Consider the following 22,302-nt stretch of genomic DNA (forward strand, 5'->3'; position numbering starts at 1 on the left):
TGCTGCTGTCCCTGCTGCTGCTGCTGGCCCTGGCCGTTTCCTTGATAACCTTGTTGGAAGGTTTTGTGCGATGTACTAGGTAGGTTCCCTCCCCTACCATCTGGCCTTCTTGAGGGTGCACACCTTCTCATCACTCTGAACTGCAGTGCTCCTATGTCTCGTTGTCCTTTTTGAGTTGAGTTAACTTGTCGTCAACTGGCGTTCCAAAAAGTTGTTCTTCGTTGAAGGGTGTGTTCAGGATGTTGTTTTGTACCTCAGGCTTGAAGCCTGAAATCCTAAGCCATGTGTGCCTTCTGTCTGTCACCCCAATCATCATCTGCCTGCTGGACATCTCCAGCCAAGGCCGACTTCATACATGTGTTAGCCATGTTTTTCCCTTCCTCTACCAGGTGGGCTGCCCTTTGCTAGTACTGTTCTGGTAGATGCTTCAGGAGTTGCCCCACTTCCTCCCAGTGCTGGTATGCGTGCCTGTTGATTAGGGTGTTTGAGTTGGCGATGTGCCATTGAATCGCCGCACTCCGTTCTACTTTCCTCCACATGAGGTCCATCATTCTACTCTCATTTGTGGGTACATTAGCCCTTTTCCTAGCCATTGCTGCTATTACTGAATAAGCTGGTACTGATCCCTGAATGTATGCAGGGTCCTTTGAGGAGTGCTTGTACTTCTTTTCTGTCCTCAGGGTCACTGATTTACATACAGTTGGCTCCCTGAAAGCCTCCCTGCCCTGGCCCAGCACACGAGGGAGCATGGGCAGGAACTGGCTCCTTGTTTGTTGAGGTAACAGAGTTTCCAGGAGAAAACACGCCTTGGGCTTCTCCTCCTCCAATTTTACTCCATATGTCTCTGCAACCTTTTTTACCACCACATTATAGACCCCTATGTCATCCGGCGGTGAAGGCCTTGAAGGGTATGTGTCTACTCCTTCTTCCGGTAATTCGGTGACGAGATCATGCCACTCCAAGTCTTTCGCCTCTGAGGACGTCGAGTCCTGGTAGGTTTGCTGATCCTCCTCGCCTTCGACCACGAAGTAATACAGGGCCTCTTCCTCCTGTTCCTCGACCGGTTCAGGCGTTTTCGCTGGGTCAGGGACTTTGTGGCCCCTTTCGACCTCGGCCGCGGGCTTCGGCTAGATGGTGTACTGGCTCATCTTTTCATCGAAGTCCTGTTTTTTGCTGCAGGATGCTTGCCATTTCAGCCTCGAGCCTCGTTTTCCTTCCTCTCCTTCTCGGCAGCTTGTTCGGCGTCGAGAGTTTGAGAGCTTCGCTCCGAGGTCGTTGACGTCGAAGTCGTTGTTGACCCTTCTTTTGTCGGCATCGAGGTGTCCTTTTCGGGGGCATCCTTTGACGACCGTGATTTTTCGTGGGTTTTCGCCATCTGGGATTCTTTTTCGAAGGATCCGCTGGGCTGCTTTTCCTTGGGTGCTGTTGCTTTCTTTCGCCGAGTGTTTCGAGGGCAATGCTCCCTTCAAGGACTTTGCTTCACTCTTACGAGTGTCAGTCGAGTGTCTGTGGGTCGGCGACTCTCTTACTTCCTTCGACGGTTTCTTTTGGACTTCGACGACAGTGCAGTCCTCTGGTCCTTCGGCAATGTTGTCCTCCTCTCCACTGGAGAGGCCCAAGTCTCGGAGCGATGGAGGTGGCCCCTGCCCCTGCGTGGTGTAATTCGCCCTTCTCTGCCTCTCTCTTACTCTGAGGGTCTTGGGTGTGAACGCCGAGCACGCGTTGCAGTACTCGCTGTTGTGGTCGAGTGGCAGGCTGAGGTTGCAGACTGGATGCTGGTCCTTCTGGGCGTATTTGGGGTGGCAATTGGTGCAAAACTTGAAAGGTGTTTTGTCCATCCCTGTGCTCAGGGGGCCCCCTGTGTGTGCATTTTCCATTGAACGTCGAGATATCGGGTGAAAACCTTCTCCTTCGTCGTCCCGGTTACCTGACCTGTCGGGTGTGTTGAAATCTGTGATTTTCATCGATTTTCTGCTATTTGCGTCGATTCTCTCTCCAAATCTCTGGAACTCTTCGGTAACGATCCAGACCCAATGGTGGAAAAAAAAATCTGAAGATGGCGACCAAAGGTGGGAGCTTCCGGAGGAAGCGTGTCGACGTCACAAAGGACACCAAATGGTGGTATGTCGATGCCCATCTGGGCCATGAAAAAAAAAAAGAGAGAGAGAAAAGACAACAATTTAGGACCCAACCACTAGATGGCGGAATAATGCACAGCATAGTGAATCCAGAAAGATTCACGCTGCAAAACTACCTTAGGGAGGAATTGGAGTAGAGAACCACTCTGTCCTGATGTACTTAGAAGCAAGTGTCTTCAAAGGTAAGAGCGTGTATTTCACTAACTCCTCTTAGGGAAGTGGTGGCTACCAGAAAAGTAACCTTCCAAGGCAAGAACTGCACTGGGCAAGAGTCTAGTCAAGACAGGTTCTAGACAGGAGCAGGTGGCCTATTCTGTAAGTAGGCAGCTACAGCAGCCAGGAGCTGTAAACCAATAGAAGTGTGGGCGAGGCCTGACTTCTGTAAGTGATGGAGGTAAGAGACAATGTCTTGAACAGAAGCTGTGAAAGGATTTACATTTTTAGGAAGACAATAGAGCATGAAAGGTTTCCACTTGGCTGCGTAACAGGCCCTGGTCGTAGACCTGGGTGCCTCTTTGGGAACAGATATACACTCTTCTGGTAGGTTAAGGAAACGAAATTGTAAGACCTCAGGATCCGGATCGCAAGGTTGAGCTGCTGAGGTTTGGGGTGTCTGAATACGCCGTGGTTTTGTGTGAGAAGACCTGGCCTGTTGGGGAGCTTCTCATGTGGGATTAGAGAGAGTTCCAGCAGCGAGGAGTAGTATGGCTGGCATGCCCAGGATGGTGCCACTAAGATGAGAGTGAGGGATGCCTGCGTCAGCCTCCTGACCCGGAGCGGTAGGAGTGGTAGAGGAGAAAAAGCGTAGGCAAATATCCCTCAACAAGTCATCCATAGTGCTTTGCCCATTGGACTATGGGTGCGGTAGTCTGGTGGCAAAGTTTGGACATTTTGCTTTTTCAGCATTGGCGAGCCACTTCTATCTGTAGGAACCCCAATGCTGAAAGTACGGGAGTAGGCTCTGGGGGTGGAGTTGCCATTCATAGATTTGTTGGTGTGACCTGCTGAACAGGTCCGCCAGATTGTTGTCCACCCTGAATGAGCAGATGCACTCTATGATGTCCTGCCCACACCAGATGCTCTCGCCTACAATGGACAATTGTGGGGAATGTGTGCCCCCTTGTTTCTGTAAGTACAAAATGGCAGTCATGTTGTCCATGCATAACAGGACTGTCTTGCCTTGGATGAGAGAGTGAAAAGCCCGGAGAGCGAGCCAGGTGGCCAGCAGCTCCAGGTTAACGATGTGAAAGGTTTGCTGGCCAGGGGTCCACTGACCCTGAACAATGGGACGATTGAGATGCGCTCCCCGACTTGTGAGTGAGGAATACGTGGTGATGGTCTCTTGTGGAACTGGGTCCAGGAAAGGCCACCCCTGTAACAGGTTGTTTGCATTCCATTGCTGTTGAGAGGGATGTGCGCGGCCCCAAACCAACAGTAGGTCCTATAGATGACCCTCTGCCTGAGACCACTGTGTCGCTGGGCGCTGCTCTACCGGGCACATGTGGACTGGAGCCTGGCATGAGGGGCTATAGCTATATAAGAGGCCATCATGACTAATAAACGCATCACACTTCTGACTGTCACCTGATGCCCCAAGATCTGGCTGAAAAAAAGGTAACATGGTTTGGAAGGCTTGTAATCTTGCTGGGCTGGGGTAAGGCTTTCCCACACAGGCATCTAGGATGGCCCCAAGGAAGGGCTGTATTTGAAGGGGCTAGTGGTGGGATTTGGTCAGATTGATGGTGATACCCAGACCGTGCAAGGTGTTATTTTTGGTCTGGGTGTGTGCTAGGCAGAGGTGCTGTGTGGCGCTCTTGATCAGCCAGTCGCCTGGGTAAGGTAGCACGTGAATGCTGCTTCTCCTGAATGAGCTGCCACCCCGGCTAGACATTCGGCAAAAACCCTTGGAGCTGTGGTAACCCTAAAGGGGAGCCCTTTGAATTGATAATGATGTCCACTTACAACAAACCTCAGGTATCTTCAATGTGCTGGGTGGATGGGTATGGGGAAGTAGACGTCCTTCAGATCTAGGGTGGTCACGAAGCCTCTGTTCTACGATGACGGTATGACATCCTGTACAGTCACTACGGGGAAGTACTCCGGCAGAATTTATTTATTGAGGGGCCTGAGATCGAGGATGGGTCTAAGAGAGCTAATCTTCTTGGGTATAAGAAAGTACAGGGCATATACAAACTTTCCACTGTGTTCAGGCAAAACCGCCTCTAGGTCACCCTTGTCCAGGACGGTTTGCAGATCCTTGTGAAGAAGTCGCAAATGTTCTGTGGATAGTTTGTGTTGCAGAGGGGGGATGTTTGGGGGTGTTTGTGTGGGTTCTAGGCAATATCCATCCTGCATATCTAGAACCCAATGACTGAGGTGATTTCTGACCAGCAGGGCGGAAACCCCTGCAATCTGCAGGCATTTTGTGATCAGGGGGTAGTCAAAGATCGACACTGTTTCGGGAGGAAATCCCTTCTGGGGCTGCACCATTGCCTCTGCCCTCACTATTGTTCCCGCTGTATCCACCCCTGAAGTAACCCCATGAGGAGGATTGTTGCGTTGGCGTAGTGAAGGTGAAAGAGGTTTCTAGAATGGGGGTTTTGGATGCTCCATGAAATTATGAGTGCCAAAAGAAACCTCAGGGAGGCGGTGTTTGGAGGGAGCCCATGGCCTTGGTCGTATCAGTGTTTTTCTTTATTTTTTGAGCATCTCGTCGACCTGAGGGCCAAAGAGATGCTGGCCACTGAATTGGACATTCAGGAGGTGCTCCTGGACCTCCAGCTCGAACCTGTAAAAACACAGCCACACGTGGCGGTGAAAGAGGAGGCTTGTGAGCGGCTACATCCGCAGCATCCAGAGCGCAGCGGGTGCTAGTATTGGAAATAAACTTTCCTTCTACTACCAACTGCTGCCCCTTCATGCGGTACTGTTCTGGGAGATGTTCTACCAAGTCCGCCATCTGATCCCAGCGGGTGCAGTTGTACCGGGATAGTGAGCTTATGCAACTGGTAATTTGGTAATGCGTTGCCGACTACGTGGCCACTCTCTTCCCCCCGGCATCTATCTTCTTGCTCTACCGGTCAGGTGGGGCACGTCACCAGTGCCTTGTGTGTTAGGTTTCTTGGCTGTATGAACCACCAGAGAGTCAGAAGGTAACTGGCCACAAATGTATGGAGGGTCATTGGGGGAGGTCTTGATCTTCCTCTCTATTCTAGGCATGATAACATTCGTCTTAACTGGCTCCTTGAAAATCTCCTTGGCAGGTTTGAGAAACCCAGTGAGCGTTGGGTAGAAGAGAGGGTTTCCACAAGGAAATCCTCCTCCTCTTGTTGCACATGGAGCTCTCCATTGTGGAAAGTAGCATCCCTAAGTAGAACCTCATGGTATGAAGTAACATCATCTGGAGGAGAGGGTTTAAGGGGGCGTGGCCTGGCGCCGATGGAGTGAGCAGCACTGCTCGGGAGCTCCCGTCGGCCGGCCACCATCTGCAGCCATCCTGAAGCCCTACACGGGGCCTGAAGCCCCAAAACGCATCCCCACAACGGTCAAAACAGACGGGATGCACCGGAGGTGAAACAAACCTCCCCGTGGCCGGGATCTAGCAGAAGCAGGCACGGAGAACGCACCCGGGCGGAAATCCAAAATGGCGGCGCCCGGTGAACGCTGTTAAGTCCAGACAGCGCGCAGTACATTAGAGCGGACACCATCGGGTGGCGGACGGCTAAACCCCTCCTTCGGCCTCACATCGGCCACAGAGCCCAGTCAGGAGGAGCATTGGGTGCGCTACCGCGAGAACAGAGCGCACGCCGCCTACGGCGCTCAGAGACGGATAAAAGGGCGGCGCCCAGGAGCGGAGATGCCCGAAAGGTCGTTATATAGTGGCCGGGGTCCTGTGGTGCATCTTTCCTGCCCTGGGGTGAGAACCTGCATAAGGCCCGACAGCCCAGGAAGTCAGGCTGAGGGGAGAAAGCTGCTGAGCAGCAGAAGCCCTAAACGCACCCAGAGACACGGCCAAAGAGAGGGGGCCCAGCAGGTGCAGAGGCACTTGCAGGGAGTGCAGAGAGGCAGCGCAGAAGCACGCGAGAAGGGAACGATGGGCTCTCCCACTGGCCCCACACTGAGCACAAGGTACTGTTTGGCGGGGCCCTCTGGATATTGGTGGACGGAGAGCGAAAACATTGCCTGCAGCGGCCAGATTCAGGCAAAATGGTGGCGCCCTACGGTGGAGGAGCTTGAGGAGCACCTGCAGCGTGGTCTGGGGCCTGCAGCGCCTCAGTTGGGTCCCCGGCGTGCATGCTGCCACGGGGTCTTGAGACCTATACCGAGGAGCTAGAGGAAGACAGTGGTAAGGCCCGCCGAGCGGGAAGACCGGGAAGGTGCCAGAGGACCTCCATGGGAACCTGCAGAGCATAACTACTGCGGCATGGCCTGATTCGCAACCGCTTGGGCGAACACTAGAAGCAGCGTCCCTGTAGGAGGGGAGATAAGGGAACTGCAGTATGGGGGAACCCCACAACCTACACAGGCCGAACGACACCAGCAAGCTGAGTAAGGGGGCTCAGAGTACCCCGGGGACTTTGGTCTGAACCCCGAGAAGCGTTGGGCTGATCAAACTAGGAGCGCATCCGAGGAGCCCTGAGCACAGCCCTGAACAGAGGAAAGGGCGGAGGAGCAGAGGGGTTGGAGAACACTGAGCACTCAATTATCTAAATCCCATGAGCACACGCAGTGCTCGAACTACCGTGGGGCAGGAAGACACCATGGGAAAGCCCCCAAAACGGAACAACAAGACGGAACCCAAGGCGAGCAAACCCCCAGACCAGACTGAGAAATGTGGGACGGGGCGGAGAGCTCTGCAGACCCTATGCTGCAGGACATATTGCGAGCCATCATCACCTCCAGCGACCGCCTGGAAAAGAAAATTGACTCTCTCAGCCTGGACATGGGACTGCTCCAGGAGGACCATAAGAAATTAGCGGACCGGGTCACGACAAATGAGCGAACATTGGCTGATGCTATTCCGATGGTCGCAGACATGCAGCGCTGAATGACAATGCTGGAAACCAAAGTACGAACACTAGGATACAGGGCGGAGGATGCCGAAAATCGATCCCGCAGAAGCAACCTGAGAATAGTGGGCCTGCCGGAGAAAATTGAAGGCCGCAACATGGCGGATTACCTCGAGAAATGGCTCAGGGAGGAAGTGGCACCGACCGGCCTGTGCAACTTCTTTGCCCTGGAGATGGCGCACCGAGTCCCTGCCAAGCCGCCCATACCAGGAGCGCCGCCGCAGGTGGCAATAGCAAAACTTCTCCATTACAAGGACAGGGATCACATTCTAACTCAGGCGTGACTCAAAGGCGGCATCCAAGTGCACAACTCTGTAGTACGCATCTTCCCAGACTTCTCACGCGAAGTACGCCAGAGGGGATCATACAGGGACGTGAAACAGAGACTACGCCAACTGAACTACAAATGTGTGACACAGTACCCGGCTACGCTACGGGTCACCACGACTGAAGGCGCAGAATTCTTCAGGACCCCACAGGAGGTGTCTGACTGGATAGATCGACAAGGAGGAGCAGTACAAGCACAGAATCGGTCAGGGGGATGGAGACGAGGACTTCGTTCACGAAAACGAAGGAACGGGAAGGAAACCATGGCGCCCTCATAGGAGGAGGCACAGCTAGAGCAGCAGAGCGCAATGCAGGTGGTGGCCCTGATCAGCGGCGGAACAGCGAATCTGGGTCCTCCTTGAGAGTGGCGATGAGCTGACAGAAATGGGATCGGAGAGCGGAACAAGCCACTCCGAGGCGCAGAGCCTGACATTGCATTTGTTACTCCGCAAACGGCAGATTACATCATCTAACGGCGGGAAGCGGGAGATGGCGGTGAATACAACCAGACGGCCAGAAGACACCTCTGTCTCATCATTAAGGTACAGGGGTAGAAGGGGGAAGCGCAGCGGAGGGGCGGCACATGGAAGACTCAGTAAGGGATGGGGGCCGCAGAGGCTGGAAGAGCGCCAAAGAGGGGCCCCCCTGGAGATTGACTGAATGAACTGCAAGCAGTCACTTTTTGCACTGGTTTGGATGAGAGGGGTTTTCCTACTTATCCTGGGGAGAGGGAGTTTGGGAATATGTTTACTGTTAACAAAGGTGGGAAACCTTGAGTTGCACTATATGAGGAATTATGTGGCAAAGAGAGCTGAGGGTACAAGGAGGGTATCGCTCGGCCTGGGCAGAGGTTGATTCGCTGACCCCAGAGGCAATGGCTGATAAGCAACACTATAAATGTATGACGTGGAATGTTAGGGGAATGCACACCATGTCAAAGCGCCACAAAGTACTCTCTTGTATCAGGAGAAGGGGAGCCCAGATAGCCTACGGCAGGAAACGCACCTAACACAGAAGGAAGGACAGGCCCTACACAAAAGATGGAGGGGGCAGCTCTATTACACCACCTACTCGGCATATGCGAGAGGGGTGTTAATATGGATACAAGCGGGGTACCGTTTCAGTTGCTAAGCTCAATGGTAGACCCGGAGGGGCGATATGTGGCAGTAAAAGGTAGACTTAGAGGGCCGGGAGATTAGCTTAATTAGCATCTATGCTCCTAACGTGGACCAATCTACCTTCTTTGCGACACTGAACCACAGACTAGCACAATACTTAGCGGGCACGGTCATGGCAGGGGGCGACTTCAATACCGTAGATGATGTATTACTAGACAGGTTCCACCCTCCATTGCAAAACTCCCAAGCAGCGCGCGCTTCCCAAGCATTCACCACATGGAGACAGAGTTGGGGGCTGATGGATCTCTGGCGCACCCTGAATCCGCAAGTGTCCACGAAGTGCATGTACGCCTAGACGCCCTCCTTAGCTCAGTAGATGTCCAACCCCTTGTCACAGGTGCAGAATACCTCGTGCGCACCATCTCGGATCACAATCCACTAATACTGTCCCTGAAATGGGCACCTTGAAAACAAGGAGAGGGGCTCATTAGAGTCCAAAGGGACAGAGCACCGAAATCAACTATATAGTTAGAAAAATTCCCTTTGTACTGAAAACAGACTTTGTTTAGATCGCTACTTAGATACCATACACTCCAATATATCAATCAATCAAATACATCAGATACTGGGAACAGTTTGATATGAGATGTGAGAAACCTAACATTAAAAAATAAAAACATGTATAATATCACATAAATGATCCAATTCACAGCAATAAGTAATCAAAGAAGGACATATAATAACCAAGTATATATCTTTATTAAAAAGCATGTATATGTTTATACAGAAAAATACAAAATTAAAACAATTTACTTGATTCAAAATTTCATAAAAAACAGTGAGTAAAGATCACATGGAAGGAGAAAATATAAAAAAGAGCACCAAGATCGTGCCTTGATTTGTAATCCCTATGGACCAGAAATAGCCGGGAGCAATTCACCCTGGTTTTAGTAATTCTAGTCCGAAGACAAATGCAACCAAACAATTAGCGTTGACGCGTTTCGGTGGAACAAAAGATAAGACCACCTTCTTCAGGACTAGTAATAATAATCCTTCCTTCAGTATTTGTCAATGAGCATTCCTCAGCTCAAGTTGTTAAATGGTAGCTGGCAATGTACCGCTGAGTTTCCGGCAGCAAGAGATACTATGAAACATATATATAGATCTTAATAAATTCATGGTAGGCTCATTTTGCATTCATATTTTCAGTTTGATTTAATCGATCTATTTTCAATCACGCTCAATAGTTTAAAAGGCCCTGTCTCAAAATTATAAAGGCCAGAAGAGGTAACCTGTTGGCCGTGTAGTCATGAGGTTCCCCAACAAGAGCCTCCCAGGCCCTGGCTTTCTCCATCTTGCCTATTCCCTTGCTGGCCTCTCGGAGTAGCAGTCTCCCTTCTGTTCCCGCCCGGATCTCGAGACTTATTTCCTAGCGGCACAACTATACTGGCTAATACAGTGGCTAGCGGCAGATCGAGACCCGGACAGGGAGCAGTGCCTTACTGCGCCTGACACTGCCACGCTGGTGAGAATCCTCCTCCAGGTGCGTCGCACCTCAGCTGGGGACACAGCATAGACTAGGGTCATAGTACGCTGCTGGACCAGGTACCTGAGGAAAGTGGGCGCAGCAGCTACCTACTCTCCCGATATACCACTCTCGATGGTGCGCTACCTCCCGGAGGGGGAACACTGGGCAGGACTCGAGGACTGGGTAGAGGCAGGGCTGAGAGAGAGGGGTGACTTATACCATGACTCTGCGCTCCTTCCCTTTGAAGACTTGCGGGCAGCGTATGATTTGCCTGGGGGTCACTTCCTGAAGCATAGAGCTTTAACGCACAGGATTAGGACGCACTGGAAGACTGGGGACGTTGAGCCAAGAGCATTGGCGGGATGCAGGTATGTTGCGCTATCAGCAGGAAGGATCAAAACTGTGTCCTGCCTCTATAAAGCAATTCAGCGGGACACGCAGCAACCACTAGAGCGCTTGCGAACTCAGTGGGAAGAGGACCTCGGTAAACAAATACTGGAATAAGACTGGGACAAAATCCCAGAACGCACCCCGAAGGTGTCTCGGAACGCGCGCTTCAAATTAATTAACTACTATGTGCTGCCGGTTCGCATCAGGAGGTATTTTGGCGTAGAAGCGGCAGCCTGCCCCAGGTGTGGAGAAAGTGAAGCGCACATACTCCACATGTTTTGGAGCTGCCCCGTATTGCAAACATTCTGGGGGGAACTCTGACAGATCATAAGCGAACTGATTGACAAAGAACTCCCATTGACCCCAGAACAATTCCTCTTAGGATGGTTCCCTCATACAGCCAGAAACAGGGTAACAGGAAAGTTTCAGGATCTTGCCTATATTTTAGCTAAGCGGGAAATAGCCAGGAACTGGAAAGCACCAGGTGGGCCGAGAATCACTACCTGGAGGAAAGAGCTCGAAAGATGGGCGGGAACAGAAGGGAGACTGCTACTCCGAGAGGCCAGCAAGGGAATAGGCAAGATGGAGAAAGCTCTTGTTGGGGAACTAGTAGCAGCTGATACAGACATTGGCAGCGAGGGGAGCACTCCAAGGGCGACAACACCGAACCCAAGAGGCGCAACTAACCCCACCCACTTGAGAGACACAGCGAGGCAGCAATCGCCTATGTGGACTCTAGAACTTGATAACCTCTCCGCACACACCTTCCACATTTCACTTATTAGCACGCAACTCGAGGGGGGAGGGGGGATAGTTTTGTTAAGAAAGGGTATTTGAAGACGGCACATTACAGACTGAGCCGAGATATGTACAATTGTATGCACTGTTAATGTATAAATGCCAATAAAATATGTTTAAAACAAAAACATTCTGGAGGAGAGGGTTTAGCAGGGCACAGGCCTGGGTCTGTATCTGCAGGGGTTCTACATTATAATCATCCCAGGGGTCTAGGCCCAGTGGGTCACGGGGGTTATGAGAATCACAGGGAGCACAGGACTATCCCCGCAAGAGTGTGAGGAACCCCTAGTGAGTGCGGTGGAGACATCAAAGGCAACACAGGAGAAACAGGGGGAGGTCAAGCAGCAAGTAATGGAGAGGTAGCCCTGTCGTGTCTTTTGGGCCTTTCAGGAGCAGGAAGCACTGGGGGTTGATGGCATCCTCGAAAGTAAATTTCCTCTTCGGCACTTGTGGAGGTTTCGCTAAGGATCCGACAAGTGCCGGGATAATAATGGATGTGTTACTGCGTAGCATAAATGTGTTAATGCAGATGCTCCAGGATTGGATCTCCGGAATCATAACAAGCGGCAGATTCGGCAGTAGTAGAAGGCAGCTGTGATGGAATCGAAGATCACTGTCCAGAAGGTGTCAAGCTCGATCTCGGCTCTGAATGCTTTAGGTCCAAGGGTCTTGGCGCCGATCTCAGCCTTCTGCTCCGAATGCTTTGATGCGGTTTGTCTATGATCCAAAATCTTTGGCTCCATGCATTTCGAGTCTAAGGGCGGTCGAGGCTGCGCCTTCGATTCTGATGACGAAGGAGCAGATAAAGCTGGGGGGCCATGAAGATGGCTTGGGCATCGAGTGAGGAACAGGTGTCGAGTTCAGCTTGGACCATCAGTGTCGACCATGGCCAAAAGGCAGTGGGGCACCAGAGGGCTCATAGTAGAAGTACTCACTTTGGTTTTCTTTGAGCGCTGTGTCTATGGTGGCTCTTCTGACTAAGGGTGGGCAGAGTTGGGGGAGCACCACTATGCGGAGTTCCACGGAGTTGAAAAAAAAGCTCTGTGGAACTCTGCTCCGCTCCACCTACAATAAAAATGAAAAAAGTAGTAAATAAACATTTACCTGCTGTGGCATCCCTGGGCTTCCCTCCTACTCACCATTGGTCTCTTTCTCACCGTCCACTGTCCTCGCCGGCCGCAAACCCCTACGTTGTACGTCTTAAAAGGACTGCGCGTGCGTGCACGCACGCGCAGTTCTCCCAAAACGTACAAACTAGGGTTTGTGACAGGCGACGACGGTGGATGACAAGGAGGAGTCCACGGTGAGGAGGAGGGCAGCCCAGAGATGCCAGAACAGGTAAGTGTTTATTTCCTACTCTTTTTGGGAGTGGGTGCAGGGGCTGACTCCGTTCAGCCGCAGAGTCGGAGTTATTGCCTGAACACTGCGTTCCCAATGGAGCTTGGAGTTGGCAAAATTCCAAAAACTGCGCAGGTGGAGTGGAGTTTGATGCCCAGCGTTACTTCTGACTCAACATCCGCCTCGGAGTCTATGCTTTCCAGAGAGAAGGCCGCCTCTATTTCAACAACTGGAGCGTCAGACTCTTCGACCTGTCACTCACTGAAGATGTCTGGGGTCTCTTCCTCCTCCCATCTATGCGCCATGGCAGCCGGGGAGAGGCAACTAGCGTGTCAGTTCTGAAGAGTAATTTTTTAACGAACACGGAGTAAGCGAGCAGGAGGCTTCAAGGTGGTTGGAAGACAAGCAAAGATTACAGACTTCTTGAAGGTTAGATCTCAGGTACTTGGCATGGCAATGACTGAACTGGAATGGAGCTCTTTCCATCACTGGGACGTTCTCGACCCCAAGGTGGGAGTCGAGAGGTTGGTGACCGATACAAAATAGAAAAGGTACTTGACAGTATAGACCGATGAGCAAGGAGGATTGTTTGGAACAAACAAGGGGGAAACGGATCCACGGCTCCTGGCGTGAACACCATATGGCGTCAAACTGGAGATCACATTGACACATCTGAACCAGACTGCAGAGAAATAACAATTTAAAAGTTGTACACGTCCGAGTCCATTTCTAGGTGGCGGAAGTATGCATAGCGTGTGTATCTACAGCTACACATGCCGCAAACATATAATCATAGCCTACCAGCGTACACGTATTTCTGCCTGGGCCTCGCACTATCCCTTAGCCGTAGCCAGACTCACCTCGGCAGGTAGTACTATCGGGTGCCAGGACATATCCACTGGGGCACGCACAGGAGAAACTTCCCAAAGTGTTGTGGCAGGTGTGGGAGCAGACACTCCCCAGATCACACTCGTTCTCATCTGTAACACAGGAAAGAGAGATGTAGAGATGAGTTAATGTCAGTCCACAGCACAGAAAGGAGTGACCATCAGAGAACTGTAAACATCGTCAGCACAAACATTGCTCAACTACCTTATCATGCATCACCAACTTCAGGGGCAGGCATCCGTACACAGCTCCTGCACGATAACGCAGCACTGATTTACCTTTCTCTCCCAGATTTTGGAACATCTATGAATGTCTTCACATCATGAACGTCTGCAAATATTCTCTACACACACCCCAGTGAAATACCTTGCTATACACTGCCGGTGTCAGGAACAGTTATCAGCAAATATTGGGACAAACCCACTTCTCTGCCCGGGTCCGAAATCTCACTCAGTCGAAACATAACCATCCCTATTTGTTTCAGAATAGTCTCTCTTATTCAAAGGACCCTCTCTTTCTCCAAATACATTCAACTGACTCTCTCCCATACCCTCATGACTGTCACCAAAAGCTTGCGTGGAGCCACCCAAACTGTCAGCTTCAACGACTGCTTCCTGCTTCGATTCACGTCTGCAAACGATGCTGGGATGAGGCAGCAAGAAAGGAGCACAGGTGGTCATTTGTCGATACAGCCCCTCAAGAAGAGGCTGTGGGGTGAGGCTGGATCCCCCCCATTGTCCCTTCCCAAAACACTGATGATGAAGCTGAGGCTATGGCCCATGGCTGGCTGCTGACCATGGACATCGAAAGAGGACAGGAGGTTGCATGCAGGGTGTGGGGCAATTCACAAACAGTAATGAAAGCCACAGAAGAGAGTGAGCCAGACCTGTCTGCCGTGCAGAAACCACGAAAGGGGCCTCACTTCCTGTTCATCCTCCCTGGGCTTGAATCCCTCTTGGCAGGCTGACCAAGGCGAAAGCTGTCACTCTTCTTTCCAGTTTCACAATAGAATTCAATATCCTTTCTAAGACGTTAAATGATATGTGGAAAAGGCACACAAGCCGCATTGCCTCCGGGCGGGGTACTTAACAGGGCATGCACACTGCAAGGCCTGCCTAGTTATGTGCTCACTGTCCTTTTATAAAGAGGATAGCCCCATGGATTGAAGACCTACTGCAGAGGTCAGGGTTCACCCTCACAATCTATGACCTGAATCCCGCCTCATTGCTCTATATGGTAATGAAACTCCTCTGTGACTTGCAATATCCTTATAATGACCAGCAGGGGGTACTTTAGCCCATATATATTAAAAATTATATCGCGGAGTGTTTACTGGAGTGTCACCTACTCCTGTCTTCAGTGAATAGCTACTCGGGCATGAGCTCAGATACAGGAGCCTGGTGAACCTGTCTGTGTTTGTGATCATAGCTAATTTATTAAAACATCTGTTCATCTGATTCAGAGTAGAAATGTGTTTGGAAATGAGGTTGAGGCAGATTGTGGAGGGTACGGTTAATGTGCGTTACGCAGGTGCCAGCATCACTCACTTACCTGTGCAGTAGGAGTTCTCACTCAGCAGGAAGCCCCCTGGGCAGGAATCTCTAGCCGCATCTGTGGCAAAGGCAAACATTATGTCAGGTCAGCGTCAACGGATCAGCAGCCCTCCTTTAAAGCCTCTGTGTGCCAGCGGGCAGTGCCAGCGAGAGAAGGGGCCCTTCCTGCTGAGAGGAGTGCACTGACGTGGACTCTCGCTAAGTGTAACCTTCAGAGAGTGAGTGCATTGTATGTGGGTACTTCATTAATGCATATACATGGCCAGGTGTGAGGGTGTAGGAAGTCGTCACTTATGGCTTCTCAGTCTCCCTCTCACCCCAACCCTCTTGTGAAAGAAAACACACAACACAGCAGAGGTGAAACCCTTCTTTTGCAATCCCTGTGCAGAATCAGTTGGTTAGTAAATGTCACACTGTTCAAAGGTGCCAGACCCCTCAGCTGAAGCTCGCATGTGCTCACAGACCAGGTAGGACACATCAGGTAGGACACACCAGGCAGGACACACAAGTTAGAACAAATCAAGTACCACAGACCAGGTAGGACAGACCAGGTATGACAGACCAGGTATGACAGACAAGGTAGGACCGACCAGGTATGACAGACCAGGTATGAAAGACCAGGTAGGACACATCAGGTAGGACACACCAGGCAGGACAGACAAGTTAGAACAAATCAAGTAACACAGACCAGGTAGGACAGACCAGGTATGACAGACCAGGTATGACAGACAAGGTAGGACAGACCAGGTATGACAGACCAGGTATGACAGGCCAGGTATGACAGACCAGGTAGGTCGGACCAGGTAGGACACATCAGGTAGAACAGACCAAGTAGAGCACATCAGGTAGAACAGACCAAGTAGGGCACATCAGGTAGGACAGACCAGGCAGGACACACAGGTTAGAACAAATCAAGTAACACAGACCAGGTAGGACAGACCAGGTATGACAGACCAGGTAGGACAGACAAGGCAGGACAGACCAGGCAGGACAGACCAGGTATGACAGGCCAGGTATGACAGACCAGGTAGGTCGGACCAGGTAGGACAGATCAGGTTGGTCGGACCAGGTAAGACAGATCAGGTAGGACAGATCAGGTAAGACAGACCAGGTAGGACACATCAGGTAGAACAGACCAAGTAGGGCACATTAGGTAGGACAGACCAGGCAGGACACACAAGTTAGAACAAATCAAGTACCACAGACCAGGTAGGACAGACCACGTAGGACAGACCAGGTAGGACAGACCAGGTAGGACAGACCAGGCAGGATAGACCAGGTAGGGCAAATCAGATAGGACAGACCAGGTAGGACACATCAGGTAGGACAGACCAGGTAGGACAGACCAGGTAGGACAGACCAGGCAGGACAGACCAGGCAGGACAGACCAGGCAGGACAGACCAGGTATGACAGACCAGGTAGGACAGACCAGATAGAACAGATCTGGCAGGACACACCAGGTAAGACAGATCAGGTAAGTCAAACCGGGTAGGGCATATCTGGTAGGACAGACCAGGTAGGATAGACCAGGCAGGACAGATCAGGTAGGACAGTGAACAGTGTCAGACTGGTGTATCCTTAGGACGTGAGATTTTGCTCACGATCATGCTTCCTTAGTTCTCTGTTCTTGCCTGGCTCCTGGACCCAGTCTAAATGCGGGGCTGTAGGTAAGAGCCGTGTTTACTTGCGCTGTCTTGGATGCATTTGTGTTTTTCTGTGAAGTGCGTTCTTAGTGTTTCTGGTGTGTGGAGTTCTGCCTGATATCTTCTTGTGCTTTGAGGCAGAAGAATCTGGAGTGACTGCACTGAGATGTTTGCATCGCTGGTTGGATAGATGTGTGTGAAGTAGTGACTTATGTGCTCTGCTGGATGTTTGAGAGCGACGTCTTCCGGTGGTAAGTGCTGTGGGGAGCACATGATAGCCCGCAAAGTGCCACATTTGGGCAGTGCTGGATGGACTGGACGAGTTTAGCACTGATAGTTTCAAATAATAAAGCATTGGCAATAGGGTACTACTCGTCTTTGGCACCTATTGACTTTGTCGATTGTTTTTAGCCATGCTGTAAAGCAACCCCAATGCTGTGCAGCATGGCTAAAGAAAACAAACAGAAACAGGCACGATAACATTGCGGCTGTATCACTTTGTAGGCACGCGCACCACCCGTGCGTGCGGGATGTATGATGATACAACGCGTACCATCACAACGCGGTATGTTACATCGCGGTTTTGACAACGCAAGTCGTTACATCGACTTGCGTTGGAGGGCGCTGGATTTAGGAATAGTGTGAATTACTATTCCAACTCCAGTCTACGTACAGTAGGGAAGGTGTTGGAATAGTAATTCACACTATTCCTTAGTCTAGAGCGCCCTCCAGTGCAAGTCGGTGTAACGACTTTCGTTGTAAAAACCACGATGTAGCCATACCGCGTTGTAATGGTGTACATTACTCGTGTGGCACCTCAAGTCAATGGAGACGAAGCAGAAACTGTTGTAGAGTACGCTTCACTCCCTCTGTAAATATTTAACAATGTAAGCATGGCACACAACACATATATTGTACGGTGCACTATGAAGGTGTTGTTATGCACTTGAAGGTGGCGTTATGCGATGTTGTGGAAACATGAGAATAAAGAAGTTACTTGGCTCGCTGGTCCCCCGCTTACCTGGACGGAGGGCGACAGTGAGCACGAAGCGCAGCTCCTCAGACCGGGGCAGGTATGTGGCAGACACAGATCTGCCCTGGAGGTGCTGGACGAGCATGGGTTGCCTGCCCAGGGTAGGGTCATACTCCACAGTGTGGTTACAGTGTAGGGGCAGCAGAGCTCCATTCTGCACGACGCGAGGGGTGGACCAGGCGTAGAGCTGCCCAGGGCCTGTCTGGATGTAGCGCTCGTTGAAATCCTGGAGTCACAGAGGGGAGGCAGTGATTAAAACCAACAGAGAAAAACGACTCAGACACCAAAGAGAACCTAATAATAACTGAATGCAGGGAAGACACCTATTAGATTAGAATCACAACTTGAGGGAAACAGGGTGCACTAGAAACAGATCGAAGAACTAGGACAGGCAGAGGAAAAGAACGTCATCAAAACCTGAAAAGAGAACCGGCACAAACACAGTCAGAGTGAAATCATTCTGTCAGAGCTGGAAAGAGGAACCAACCAAACATTACAAGGGAAAGGAAAACCAGGTCAAATAGAAGCGGTAATTAATTCACAAAAAAACAGAAAAGAGAACCAGAAGAAACAGAGGGGAACAGTTCAGTGAAGAAGAGAAAGAAGAGCCATGACTAACACCAACAGATGGAAAAATACAGTCATAACGGCAAAGGATACCACGGCCAAACACAGACAAATGGAAATGATTCATCCAAAGCAGAAATGAGAACTAAGATAAACACCAGTAGATGAAAAGATTTCTGCTAAAACCAGGAGGACCACAACAAATACCAATAGATGTAAATAATTCAGCCAAACATGGAGAGGAGAACCAGGACAAACACAGACAGAGGGAAATAATTCAACCAGAAACAGAAAAAAGAATGGGGACAAACACAGACAGAGGGAAAGAATTCAACCAGAAACAGAAAAGAGAACCAGGACAAAAATAGACAGAGGGAAAGAATTCAAGCAGAAACAGAACAGAGAACCAGGACAAACACAGACAGAGGGAAATAATTTATTCAGAAACAGAAAAGAGAACCAGGATAAACTTCAACAGATGGAAATAATTCATCCAAAACTGGAAAGGAGAATCAGGTGAAACACCAAAAGAGTGAAAGAGTTCAGTGAAGAACAGAAAGAAAGAGCCATGACAAACACTGAGCGAGGGAAAGAATTGAGCCAGTAGCAGAATAGAGAACAAGAACAAACCCTGAAAGCTGGAATAAATTAAAGCCAAGGAACACTACATCATGACACAGAAACAAGGTAACCCTCCAATCCCTTGTTGACCATATCTTTGCCTCCCCCCCATTGCCCCCATTTTCAGTGCTGCACTGCATTACAGCTAGGTTTGAGCTTTACAAATACCACATACATACGTCAAGTCATAGACAGATGGGAATGATTCATCCAAAAAGGGAAACAGGAATCAATAATGGCAAGAGAGATAAGCAGGAAGGGGAACCACAAATAAAACCCAGCAAAGTGTATCTGTAACATGAATATCAGCTCATAATGAACTCTGGGCCCCATTTGGAGTCTTGTGGATGGAGCAAAGGCGCAGGGTGACGGGGGAGTTTGCATTCACCACCCAGTCTTTACTCTGTCCACCCTGCAGTGAGCTCTATGCCATCACAGTGGTCCATACAATGCCATTTGAAAGTCTGGTGTGCATCCATCATTGGTTACAGACACTTACACCAAACTTGTAAAACTTTAATTTTCCAAAAACACCCTGGGGTGTGAGGGTCATTGTATTTATTTTTAGTGTATTCTGGCAGTGACGGACAGTAAAAAACAAACCACCCAACCGTAAACTCGAACTAGGGCAGGTGGACAGATGGCTTATCTGCGACGGCCCATAATACCTCGGACAATCAGAGGAAGGTTAATGAATAATTCCAAGGGCAACGATTTGCAGGAGTTAAAGACAAATATGTTTGTAAATGTGAACCATTAGTGCATCTAAGAGCAAACAGACTATTTGCCCAGAGCAGAAGAGTTAAGGAGGTGAGAGCCGACTGTCTGGAGTTCTGCAACAACAGATAAGGTGAAAGTTCAGAAGAGAAGATGCCCAGAGCCTTTTACCAAAGCCGCTTGAAGGACAAGAAATATGCATCTGTAACTTTATAGTTATTTGTCAAACATATGCATTTGTCATCAAAAAGATGATCTTATTTATTTATTTCACAGGAAATAGTGGCTAAAATTCAGGCAACACGCTCTGCAGATGTCTATTAGTAAGGAAAATTAAACTCGTCTGTTCCTGCTAGATTTTAGTTTGCTAGAATGTTTTAAATGCAACAAAGTCATGTGTTATGTAATCTCAACACACGAAAGAAAGAGCTTGACTTTGCATTGATGGAGACTAGTCTTGTCGGCGCTACGCAGCACTGGGAAGGCTCTGTAAGGCACCAGGACGAGGAGTATAGCTACCATTGGTGCAGCAGGTGCAGTGCACCCGGACCCAGATCCCTGATGGGCCCATTGAGCACTGAAAATTGCTATATTTCGCTACCCCAAAAATACCCCAAAAATAATCAAATGGGTCATTTTTCTTGCTTGCACCAGGGTTGGTGGCATCTTCGCTACGGCACAGGTTTGGATGATTACCAGAAAGAGCCGGCTGGTCAGCTGACCCGGCTCCAAGAAAGAAGGGGTAGATGTCCGAATTTGAGTCTAATTAATGAGATGGCTGACACAGTAGAGGACGGGGCACCACTAAAGCGCAGGGGTCGACCTGCTCTCTGACACAGGAACTTGAGAAACAACAGAAACATTCCCTAATATGTGAAGTGCTGCATGAGTAAATAAGGGGGCATTGCTGATAATCGATTACGGCCCTGGAACAGGGGAGAGTCTATTCTGAAGCCATGGAGCCATTTGGGCCCGTTTGTAGGATCCACACACCCTGCTGCTCTCACTGGTTGGTCCACAAGGATCAGTATTCTTGGGGTCAATAGAGTACAATACATTTTATCAATGCAGCACACTAGGGGTTAATGATGGGGCACCTCCCATTAACAGAGTTGTGAAGCCCGTACTGGCTGGGCTACTGACACGGCAAGATTGTGAAGGTGAAGCTGACACAACGATTTGTAATCAGGGTTCGAGACAATCAGGGTACATGTCGGTCACCCGCTTCACAGAGAAGCCATATACTGCTGAAAGCACACAGACTCTGATGCCTCCGACACAACTGCTCAAATCCCAGAGGCAGGTCCTCCTCTCAGAGGCACAGCAGGGCGCAGCTGAGAAGGGTGAACTGCAGTAGAAACACGTTTCCATCATGGCGACCTTACCTCAGGAACTCTGAGGCAAGAACCATCATCCATTAAACGCTATGAAGGGATAGTCAAGGCCAGCACAGCACAAAGAGAGATTGAGGTCAGATCAATGAGAACAGACCTAGCCATGATGCAAACTGGGCTGGATTCTGCGGAAAAGAAAATGGAGGCTGTGGAATCGCAATTGAGCTTAATGTGTAGGGGCCCCGTACTTGAACAGGTCTAGAATATACAAAGTACCACTAGTGGACCTGGAGGACAGAAGGAGATGTTACAACATACACATTGTTGGTTTACTGGAAGGAGAGGAACAGAACAACACGGAGAGCTTCCTGATCTTGTTTCTCTGAGATGTCGTGCAATATGAATCTGTGCTGAAAGATGAACTTCAGCAAGCACACGTAGTGCGCTCAAGCGGCCTTAAACATCAGAGCACTCCGAGACCAGAAGTGGGGTGTTTCTTGAGACTTCGGTTAGCACGATATGTCATAACCATAGCCCCTTCCTGTTCCAGAACCACAACATTTTCATAGCTGAGGATTTCCCATATGTAACCTCCTTTGAGCGAAATAAATTCTTGTCTCTTTGTCCCAGGCTCTGAGTAAGGAATCTCCATTATGACCTTTAGAACCAACAATGTGGTTAGTCACAAGTGATGGGAAAAATAAGGAATTCACCAAACCAGAGGATCTAGAATCATTTCTGGACACTAGAGGACCGGAAGCAGCAAACCTGCTACAAATCAATATAACATATATTGCTCAACCAGCTGCTTACCCAAACCCAGACAAGAGGCCGGAGCAGCAAGAGAAAGGCCCTCCCCAAGCTGAAAGAATACTGGGAGGGAGTTATAAAGTTCCTTCAGTCTACCTTGAGTTACCTCCTGCCTTTAAACCCAGACATTATACCTCTAGGCCTTGGGCCAGCTGGGTACAAAGGCCTCTCAAAACAAGATTGGTATGATGTGTTGCAGGGTTTGGGAATCCCAAAAACTACCACTGCATTTAACTGGAAGATGACGTAAACTCCACCCATAATACAATAGTACCAGAGACGTTGGGGTATACTTGCTCTTGAACGATTGAACAGTAATGTACAGGGTACAAGCTGACGATTAGAGAGTATGTCGAAACTACTACAGGAAATCACGAGTCAAGACATTTCAAACGCAGTTTGTCCCCTAGATGGAGGGCAAGGGGGTCA

The 22,302-nt window shown here is 49.9% G+C and overlaps 1 protein-coding gene across 1 annotated transcript in view; it reads right to left on the reverse strand.

Moving 5' to 3' along the window:
- HMCN2 (hemicentin 2) overlaps positions 1–22,302 on the reverse strand; it is a 769,579-nt gene that overhangs the window by 37,665 nt on the left and 709,612 nt on the right. The window contains exons 80-82 of the mRNA XM_085613971.1: positions 17,813–18,050; positions 15,146–15,205; positions 13,567–13,686 (exon numbers count right to left, since the gene is read on the reverse strand). Of these exons, the coding sequence (XP_085470097.1) occupies positions 13,567–13,686; positions 15,146–15,205; positions 17,813–18,050 (418 nt within the window). The remainder of the gene's footprint in view (positions 1–13,566; positions 13,687–15,145; positions 15,206–17,812; positions 18,051–22,302) is intronic.

The sequence above is a fragment of the Triturus cristatus genome, chromosome 1_2, assembly GCF_964204655.1.
Source record: "Triturus cristatus chromosome 1_2, aTriCri1.1, whole genome shotgun sequence".
In the NCBI taxonomy this organism is placed as follows: domain Eukaryota; kingdom Metazoa; phylum Chordata; class Amphibia; order Caudata; family Salamandridae; genus Triturus; species Triturus cristatus.